The sequence below is a fragment of the Leopardus geoffroyi genome, chromosome A3 (assembly GCF_018350155.1).
Source record: "Leopardus geoffroyi isolate Oge1 chromosome A3, O.geoffroyi_Oge1_pat1.0, whole genome shotgun sequence".
NCBI lineage: Eukaryota > Metazoa > Chordata > Mammalia > Carnivora > Felidae > Leopardus > Leopardus geoffroyi.
Window position 1 is genome coordinate 133092244 of NC_059336.1, and position 10154 is coordinate 133102397.

Here is a 10154-nt window from a genome sequence, read left to right on the forward strand (position 1 = left end):
TCTCTTGCTGGCCAGGCCAAGGGACTGTGGCCCCTGAACCTTACATCCCGCAGCGGGGTCAGCCATTCTCATCGTAAAACATCCTGGTGTCCAGAATCCCCTCCCAGGAACGACAAGGGCCGTCACTGATCGTTCTCTTTTTCAAGTGCCCGGAGTACACCGGGAGGGTACCCTCCTCCACAGAAGTGGGGTGGGGCTGGGGGGGCCTATTAGCTTTCCCTGGGCCGACAAAAGCCACAAAAGCCACGCCATACAATCCTGCTCCCTCCAAGCTACAGCCACACCCCAGGGAGCCAGGGACCATTATCTGGATCTCTGGACCAACACTGGCAGAGCTATTCACCCTCAACAGCACACACAGCCAGTCAGCTCCCTGGCCACGTGGCATTAGATACCCGTCCAGTTCCAGCTGTCAGGAGCCAGTGCTCAGGCTGGATCACAGGCCAGGGTGGGCAATTCTGACTCAGTGGCCCGACTGCGCTTAACTGATGCAGACCCTCTATGGGTCTGTTCTAGAGAAGGTAGCTGGCATAGGTGGGACGGCAGGTGCAGGCGTGACTGTAGGTGACCCACAGGGAAGCCATTTGGAGTTGGTCCCGAGAGCGTGGCCGTCCCAAACACCCACGGTGGGCCTGCCACCAACCTGACAAGTCAAATGACATTCCGAGTGCCCCTCGGGTGGAAAGGGCAAAGATCATGTTCCTCTAAGACACAGAACATGCCTGCCCCCAAGACATTACCCACACCAAATTATTTCTCCAGGGCCTGATCCTTGGAGGTCTCATGCCGAGACAGGGGGACAGGCAAGGACCTGGATGTGCCTTCTCCGCGGAAGTCTCCCATCCCTTCCTCCTCCAGAGAAACAAGGTCACCCCCTCCACACGCCTCTCCTTCCTAAGTGCTCGTGCACCTCAAGCTCTGCTGCTCCTTCCCTGCCCTGGTTCCACGACCACAGCACTCACATTCAGATTCACTTGCGCATCGGCTTCTTGCTTGAGAATAAAGGTAAGCTGTGCAGGGTGGGCCAGACCCCCTGCCCACCTCTACCTGCTGGGTTAAAGTGGCAGACACAGGTCACCATTTCAAAGACGCTTTAAGAAGGCAGGCCCAGCAAGGCCATTTATGGACAGAGGGACCAACCCAAGACTACAAAGAAGTCCATGCAGGTCAAGTTGATGAGACGAGGAAGAACAAAGCTGGGGAGATTGTTAGCCCCTTCTGGTCCCACCGCCTGTCGTTTAGCAGATGGGAAAACTGAGGCCGAGAAGTGGTTCACTTAGGGTTGCTGGGAAATTGAACCCAGTCAGTCCTGGCTTACAAACTCCGCGTGCAGCGTGGTTGATGCTTTTGACCGTCACCTTTCAGGCAGACCCGTTTCCTAGAGACCTCGTGCCAGAACAGGCATTAGGAAAGTCCCCTCCCCGAGATGGGATGAAAAGCAAATGAACTCCTGAGCCTTCATGAAAAAAAAAAAAAAAAACCCTGTTTTTTCTTCCTAAACTGAAATGCAAATCTCATCAAGGAACAGATGCGAGAACAGTCTACTTAACATCTGTGCAGCATTCAATTTTGAGACTTCTAAGTGCTTTAGACTAACACCAGTTTCCCTTTAAACAGATCAGGAAACTGAATCTGAACTGGCAGAAATTCTTACATTGCACGCTAAAGGAGGCAGAATTCTAACACCCGCTTCCAGCTTCCAACTGCATGCACCTGACACGCGGGGCAAAACGTTTATTCACTTCTGTGTTGCACAAGTGTAAAAACCACACAATCTGGGATCGACTTTAGGTAACAATAATTTAAAAGACAGGAAGCCCCTCTTACAGAAGTGCTTAAATCAACTATTTGACAATTTATACAATAAATGAAGGAAACAGACAAGGGAACAGGGCCAGGGATCAGCCAACACAATACAACATAGTAACAAACGTGGCCGAAGGATTGGTGCGTATCCTCCTTCACGTTCCATGTAGCATCTTGGCTGGTTTTCTCCTTTTTTGGGGGGCTTGGGGGACAGGGGTAACAAAGGCAGGCTGCCTCAAACTAGCCTTATTAGGTATATTATTCTGTACTTCATTCTAAAATTAATATGTGAATAGAACATGTATTTATAGCTCACGCAACTCTAGTTTCCTCCTGAAGGTCAGGAATCCAACAAGGCAATGCTCAGATTTAGGCAGGCACTGAAGTGAAGTCAGTACACTGAACAATATCCACTTCGATCATGAATCGCGGTGCCGGGCAATTATTTCAAAACATGAACCACAGATAGATACATCGGGCATATACAGCAAAATGACATTTCCTAATTTAAAAAGCATGTAGCAAATATAAAAGGATGAAGTCAACGGGACCTACTTACACATGAAAGCAAATCGGAATAAATGCCCCAACGTTTCAGGGAGCCAATTTCAGTCCTGGTTTTGGCCACTTAACTGGAGTAAGACCTCAAGTGGGTCATTTTGTTCAAGGATCGTTTGAAGACTCAACGTACGGTGCTACCTCCGACCCTATAGCTAAGGACCTAAGGGTCTTTCACAAGAACTCAAAGTTGGGGGAAATACGGTTTGAGAAATAGACAGAAACCGCTTCTCCTGCACCTCCATGTGACCAGCAGCCCGCTCACATCACATTCTAATCCTTGATGATTTAAGTTGGAAGCTCCCGTCCCCTCTGATCCCACCATACAGGACCTGACCTGTATTTATATAAAACGCAACCTGCCTTCTTTGGGACACCAACTGGCTAATACCCAGGGGTACGTGCAGGACTGACTTTAAAGCTGATCACAAAGCACCTCAAGTCATTAAAGAAAATAAAGAAGAGAAATAACATGCTTGACTTGCACAGGTTTGGCAGACGTGGGTCACCTAGTAAATCCCGAACTGGCTCCCATTAGCGGTCAACAGAATGCTCTGCGTTTGGTCTAGAAACCAAGTTAGGTCAAATCAGGCCTTTACCTCAACAGTACAAAATAGGTTTTGTGTAAAGTGCCAATTTTATATACAAAGCAGTAAGTAAACTTTAAAATCTGCTTTGAAGCACCAAGGCTGACCCCCTCCCAAGGGCCTTGTAGCAACTGTTTAATCCTGCCGGGTCAGACTCAGAGAGTCCCCATACCTTGAGCCATGATTGCTAAGAGCCATGAAGTCATGGACAGCCACGGTGCTTGCAAAAGCCCAACACGGCCAAGCTCTTTCCTAAGAACCCAAGTAGCTTTTTTCCATGCTTCTTTCTAGGGGAGACAACTAGCATCACTAATCAACAGGCTTGCGTACGAGGTAGCTACACAGTTTTAACAATACTATTCATGAACACTATTGGTGATTCATAGTGTAGCTAGTTGATTCACTTCAAGTAGCTGATTTTTTTTTTTTTTTTTTTTTTTTTTTTTTGATGAGAAGGGTTGGAGGGGGAGGAATCAGCAACATAAGAGCACATCTTCGTTCACTTAGAAGTCAGCATCCAAGGTAAAAGAATTCTCTGTTGGACTTGACATCACTCCCATCCTCTGATACTCGCCTACTCTCTTCTCAAAGAAGTTAGTCTTGCCTTCCAGTGAAATATTCTCCATAAAGTCAAATGGATTTTCTACTCTGAAAACCTGAAAAGGTCCACAGCAAAATTTGAATACAGAACACCAGTTTCCGGGAGAACCAGAAGGCTACAAACAATACTGTACCTTGCCAAAACCTAGCTCCAGCATAAGTCTGTCTGCCACGAATTCAATATACTGCTTCATTAAAGTGCAATTCATCCCAATTAGTTTCACTGGCAAGGCCTCCGTGAGGAATTCCTAGGGACCAAAGCAGAGCTTCTCAGTAAGACGGTAGCACAAATAAAGACATCTTCTAGCAAGCACGAAGAGACCCTGATGCAAAACCTACCTGTTCTATCCTAACGGCATTGATAATAATTTCCTTCACTCTCTGCTCTGAAGGTTTGTGGACCAGGTGTTTGAACATCAGGCAGGCAAAGTCACAGTGTAGACCCTAGGAAAAAAAGGTTTAGTATCACTGTAACGCCAGACCTTTATCATTAACATGCAACAGGAAATGGCTTTACCCTTTTCTGCATTCCCCTTGTACATCTTGCCATACTACAAGCACTTTAACTGTCAAAAAAAGGGAAGAAGAATCCAACGGCCATCTGCTCTGCCTATGCCGAGGCGGGCCCATCTGCATGCAAGGCCCTCCATGCTGCTACCCGGGTAGCAAGAGCAGGCCAGGTCCCGGCCCTGCTGCTCCGTGAGGTAGCCAAGGACGGCACAGGACTTCTGCTCCGAGCGTTCTTTCTACAGCGTTCTTTCTACAGCTATGAGCTCTAATTTTGCCACAGTTCCTGGCAGGAAAGGCAAAACTCAGTGACCGGGCTAGTTCTGAGATTTACGACCTAATGCTCAGGAAACCAGTGATGCAGTTTCCAGTGAAATCGAGTCTGTGAGCCTTAATGCCAAGTAATCCCTATCTTCCCCTACAGGAAGGCAGAGCATCTTACAAGGCACGATCAGCTGTCTGATCTGCTCATTGGGCTCCAAGTATGGCAGGGTTCATGGCCCTTGCCTTTCAGACTGGACTTAAATCAGAACATCTGGACATACTCCACCTTCCTCTCCAGTTTAATCCAATAGCACTCAAAGACATACACTGGACCGGAATGGATTCTCACTTCATCAGGATGCTCAACCAACTGCGAAATACACTAGGGTCAGAGATAGGCTACCGGGCCAAAATAATACAACATCCCCTCACCTACAGTGCAACGGACATATAAATGTATTGAGAACACAAATACCTTCCAGTAAACGAAAGTAGTGTTCATTCTCTGCCAAATACAGGTATCATTGAACTCACATGTTAAATGTAGATATAAGGCAATCTGTTGTCTTGAGTTCCCTTCAGGGAACCCAAGAGTTGTAGATATTTGGGGTGCAGATTAGCCTGTTGTGTGTATTAGACTCACCTCATCTCTGCTAATCAGTTCATTGGAAAACGTGAGGCCAGGCATCAGGCCGCGTTTCTTGAGCCAGAATATCGACGCGAAAGAACCAGAAAAGAAGATTCCTTCCACTGCAGCAAAGGCCACAACCCGCTCTCCTGCGGAAGAGTTAACATCGACATAGTTCTAGTGGGCAACCGAGCACGTGCACAGGAAGGGCTCACAAGCCAGTGACCGTCACCAGAGGATGAAGCTCAGGCATAAGTGGGGCCAAAGGTGTCCTCACCATAGGTAGACTCTTTGTCCCCAATCCAACGCAAGGCCCAATCCGCCTTCTTCTTTACACAAGGCATCGTCTCGATGGCGTTGAAGAGAAATTCCCTAGTAGGCACCCAGAGTGTCAGCAATGATAGCAAAGACCTCCTATCACAAACATCTAGGGAACAACACTGGGAACGAAGGCCAAATCAAGACTTAAACTGAAATGTTTTCTCATTACTGTTTTTGCTTTTCCCCCAGTGTTTTTTAAAATCTCGACATTCATTTGGTTCCTGTTAATACAAACCTAAGTACTCTTTAATTCACAGGGAGCCCCGAGATCTACGCACATCGAAAGCCTCAGTCCATTACACCAAGAGCACTTATCAGCTTAATTATATCAAGTCCAGGTCATGACAAGGTTCATAGGCCCCATCTTTAAACGTGAAAAGCCATAAAATCTTAACTGCTAAGACTACTTAAGCTATGCTGACCATTATCTTCCTCGACACCCCCTCCACCACCAGACTATAACATCAGGCCAATTATATGGGCCCCAAGTGCCATACGGATATAATAAAACAATTAAAGCCAATAAACTAAACAACCTGAGATTGCTTCCTACTATAATTCTATGCCTCACTGATGATCCCAGGTCAGGAAAGAAAATCGACTGGCCCTACACTCACTTGGGTCTTTATTAGCCTCTTCCGCCTCCAATGTATCCCTGTGCTCAGCTTGGGAGCCTGCAAATTCCCCAGCCCATTCCTTATCAGGTGACCTTGTTTTCTAAAGCCAAGGTCATCATGGGGCGCCTGGGTGGCGCAGTCCTGGGTGGCGCAGTCAGTTAAGCGTCCGACTTCAGCCAGGTCACGATCTCGCGGTCCGGGAGTTCGAGCCCCGCGTCAGGCTCTGGGCTGATGGCTCGGAGCCTGGAGCCTGCTTCCGATGCTGTGTCTCCCTCTCTCTCTGCCCCTCCCCTGTTCATGCTCTGTCTCTCTCTGTCCCAAAAATAAATAAACGTTGAAAAAAAAAATTAAAAAAAAAAAAAATAAATAAAAAATAAATAAATAAAGCCAAGGTCATCAGACTGTTGGGCTCCCTTCATTCTCTCTCCACATCCACATGCTCTGTTGGAGACCTGGGCCTGCCTCTCCCTGGCTTTTGAAGCTTAACCATCGGACTTTCCTGATCCTGCCCCTTCTGGTTATTCATCCCAGTTATGCCTACCTTTGTCTTTTCTCATTTATTTATTTTTTTAAAAAGCACAAGTGGGGGAGGGGCAGAGAGAGGATCCGAAGTGGGCTCTTCGCTGACAGGCCGACAGCAGCAAGCCCCGTGTGGGGCTCGAACTCACTAACCTCAAGATAGTGACCTGAGCTGGAAGTCAGACACCCAACCGACTGAGCCACCCAGGCGCCCCTGTCTTTTCTCATTTCTGTCCACAATGTTTCTACCCCCAAAGCGTTTCCCCGATCCTGCTAGCCCTACCAAGTCGTCACTCACCTTCCCTCTTCACATTCTCCCTGGTAATCTACAAGAGTCTGCTTTTCAGCTTTAAGACTTCGGCTCCACACAAGGCACCCCTCCTGAGCTCTTAGTACCCAGAGCACTCAGGCAGCCATTGCTAACTTTCTCCTCCTCTCCAATCTTCAAAACGTTAAGATGGGCCTTAAGCTCCCACCTCGTGATCCCATAACAAACCGTCACTTTGGTCAAACAGTTCTGTGCCTAAACTCATCTAATGGTGAGCTGCCTGCACATCACTATGTAATTCGTCTCCCTTCTATTTCTAGGTCTTATTTCCTGTACTGCATTACTGGCTCCTTAAGAGGAGAGTAACGTTCTACTTGGGTACACTCTCTACCTCCTTCACATCGTAGGTTAACAGCTTTGCCACAGGAGTCAAAACCGTCAGACCTAGGAATTAGTTTGTTGTACACAGCCTCTACGGATGTTTTTTGTTGGCTTTTGTTCAAAGAGAGGTTTTAGACTGAATGACCAACAAGAAAACGGAGTAACCGCCTAACTTTGTTTTTAAGTGACTGGCTCCTAATGTCAATGTAGGCCTCTTCCTCAGAGCAGACGTGACCACGCGTGGTAGGGATTTGCCTGCTTAGCCATTCTAGAGGCATTGTCCATCCCTACTTACGTAAGCTCAAAAACTTGCAACAGGGTAACAGTAAGTGAGTCCTAAACACGTTGGCATACCACCCAAATACTCACCTCTCTCTGGGATCTTTAATGTAAGTGTCAATGAGGAGACTATACATCTCAGAATGGATGTTTTCCATGGCAATTTGGAAGCCATAGAAACAGCGGGCTTCAGTAATCTGAACTTCTTGGCTAAACCGCTCCACCTAGTGGTAAAACATCACAGTGCAGCTTGAGGAGAAGCCACTCAGCCCCAGGACCCCAGATCCATCACACTCCCTTTGTACCATTACAAGGTTTGTTTCTACTTGAATACTTCTTCACTATGCTGTGGTAAAGCTGGACATTTCATGCCACACGCTCATTGTACAAATCAGGAAAAGAGATAACGCCTGTGTTACAGGGTTTCTGCGAACGCTCATCAGTTCATTCTTTCCTAACTCATTGCAGGAAGGATCCACTCACAGTAAGGCATACACGGAATCAGGTTATCGGAAGAGCAAAGCCACAAAAAGAAAAGCAATGCCACAGCCTGGAGGAGTAAACCCATGGCTAGCACTTAACATGGTCTTTGAGCTTCTCTAGAACCAGGGGGGAGAAAGATACCCATGAGGAAGAAACAACTGCAGAGCACATTATAAAACAGCAAACTCCATGTAATAGAACTATGACCTTACAAACACATACGATATCAGGGCGGGACAATGTTAAAGGTGAGGGAAGAGGACATTCTCTCAAATCTTGAAGTGAACGAAAGCAGACGTTGTTTGGAAACTCACCAAGTTCTCATTTACTATGCCATCACTCGCTGCAAAGAAAGCCAGAACATGCGATATAAAATATCTCTCCTCTGCCTTCAGGGACTCCCAGTGCTGAATGTCCTTGGAAAGATCCACCTGAAGTTGAGAAGTTTCACAAGGGGTTTACACACGCGGGGCCTCACATATATACTTGGTTCTTAAACCTTTTAAGTCTACGAACACGGCTTGATCGGTAACATCCCTCCCATCCAGAACTCCCTTTGCCAGTGAGAACAGCTCACATCCTCGGTGGGCAGCCATCCCCAAGAGGAACCAGAGGACGAGTCAAGTATATCTCCAGCCAAGGCATAACCGCTAGGGCAGGGGTCCGCCTCAAGAGTTGGGGGGCAACGCGTAAACTTCCTTTTTAAGTCTCCCGGTTCCTGATCCTCGTTACCTCTTCGGCGGTCCAGAAGGAAGCCTCCGCTTTCTTATACATCTGCCAAATATCATGGTACTCGATAGGAAAGATGACAAAGCGACGAGGGTTTTCTCGGAGCAGTGGCTCATCCTCCACGCTGGGGACAAGCACCTTAGTTTTCTGCCGGGCGAGGGGGTAATGGAAATACGACTTGTAGGGCGTCCCACGTGAAATTGCCATTTCTTCAGGCCAAGTGCGCCCAGTGGTCGGCAAGCTCATGTGGTTCAGTGTGTAAGTGTCAGCTGTCACACATGGATCTTACATAGAACACAGCCGGGAGGTACCAGAGGGACAGGAAGAAATCTACGGAAGTGTGTGGCAGGCCAGGGAGGGAATGCTTTGGCGGGAAAGGAGCGCGGGCCGGGGAGGGGCTAGGGTTTGAAACGGCAGAGGAAACAATGAGGCTTTGGCGCCAAGAGCCGGCTGGCGTCCCCTGCCGGCAGCGCCCCGCCCCCACAGGCCCCTTCCCAGCCGGCGGCCAGACCCCCCACTCACCGGCTCGGCGGGCTCCTGGAAGATCCTCCGGGCGGTCTTGCTGGCCAGCACGCGGCTCCCGCTGAGGGCCGGGGGCTGCGGGGAGACGCGCGGTGAGGGGGCACGCCCACGTCCCAGGAGACCCCCGCCGCCCCGGCCCGGCCCGCGCGTCCTCACCGTGTTCTCCTTGTCCGCCAGGCTGAGCCCCTTCAAGGGCGAGAGCTGAAGCTGCTGCTGCGGCTGCTGCGGGTCCACGATGGTGGCGAGCGGGACGCGGACAGAGAGCATGGTGGCGGCGGCGGCGGCAGGGAGTTGACGAGGCGGGCGAGGCGGCGCGCGGGTCCTGGGAGCCCCCGCACCGCCTCGCGGGCTTTTAAAAGCCCACCGGCGGGGCTGCGCGCTCAGTGGGCGTGGCCAGACGCCGCCTTCCCATTGGATGCACCGGGCCCCACGTCAGCCGTTCGAGAGCCGCGCGGGAGCTGCAGCGCCGAGCCGCCCGGGACCCCCCGGGACCCCCGGGACCCCCGTCCCCGGGCCCACCCCGGATCCCCTGGACCCGTGGACCGGGCTAGGGGCGCCGCCGCCCGGCTCCCTGCGGGCCCCACCGGACAAAGGCTGCAGCCCCCGCGCGCCCCGGTGGCTGTGGCGCGCGCGGGACTCACTCCTCCAGGAGCGGCTCGGATTGAATGCAGCAACGCGATTGGAGGCCGCCCGGAGCGGGAGAGGATTCCCCCACCCCTGAACCGTTTTCGCGGGTCCGGGCGAGTGGTTTTGCAAATGAGGTTGGTGCAAATGCCTGAAAACGCCCCTGGCTGCAAGAGAAGCTCGTGGTTGCGCCCGTTTAGATTCGTGTACCTGGGTGGGGGGCTAGGGGTCCTCGAGTCCCGGTAAATTTGGGAGGGGGGGGGGTCGGCGACAAGCGTGCTGCCTAGCGATTAGGGCCGCTGGCGACGGGGTCCCGAGGTGCAGTTGCTGTGTCACTTGGACATGTCACCTGGCTAAAACACTCAGTGCCCTCGTCGGTAAAATGGGACTTGTCGCCGTACCGAACCTGTGGGATTATTAATAAAATGAGATTAAATGAGATAATTGTTCTAAAATGCGCA

The 10154-nt window shown here is 50.2% G+C and overlaps 1 protein-coding gene across 7 annotated transcripts in view; it reads right to left on the bottom strand.

The window, feature by feature from the left end:
• The window catches only part of RRM2 (ribonucleotide reductase regulatory subunit M2), a 47127-nt gene extending 37665 nt beyond the window's left edge, over positions 1-9462 (bottom strand). For 5 of the 7 annotated variants that reach the window (XR_006703850.1, XR_006703849.1, XM_045447750.1 and 2 more), the window contains exons 1-9: positions 9226-9446; positions 9070-9144; positions 8551-8694; positions 8133-8249; positions 7426-7559; positions 5228-5322; positions 4966-5099; positions 3891-3995; positions 3686-3799 (exon numbers count right to left, since the gene is read on the bottom strand). Coding sequence is in view for 5 of the 7 variants with exons in the window: in XM_045447750.1 (XP_045303706.1) it covers positions 3686-3799; positions 3891-3995; positions 4966-5099; positions 5228-5322; positions 7426-7559; positions 8133-8249; positions 8551-8694; positions 9070-9144; positions 9226-9336 (1029 nt within the window). In the remaining 2 variants the exon portion in view is untranslated. Of the gene's footprint in view, positions 1-1719; positions 3608-3685; positions 3800-3890; positions 3996-4965; positions 5100-5227; positions 5323-7425; positions 7560-8132; positions 8250-8550; positions 8695-9069; positions 9145-9225 lie in introns of those variants that run through there. The other 2 variants (XM_045447752.1, XM_045447748.1) reach the window with 2 other exon arrangements.
• Between the last annotated feature and the right edge of the window lie 692 nt (positions 9463-10154).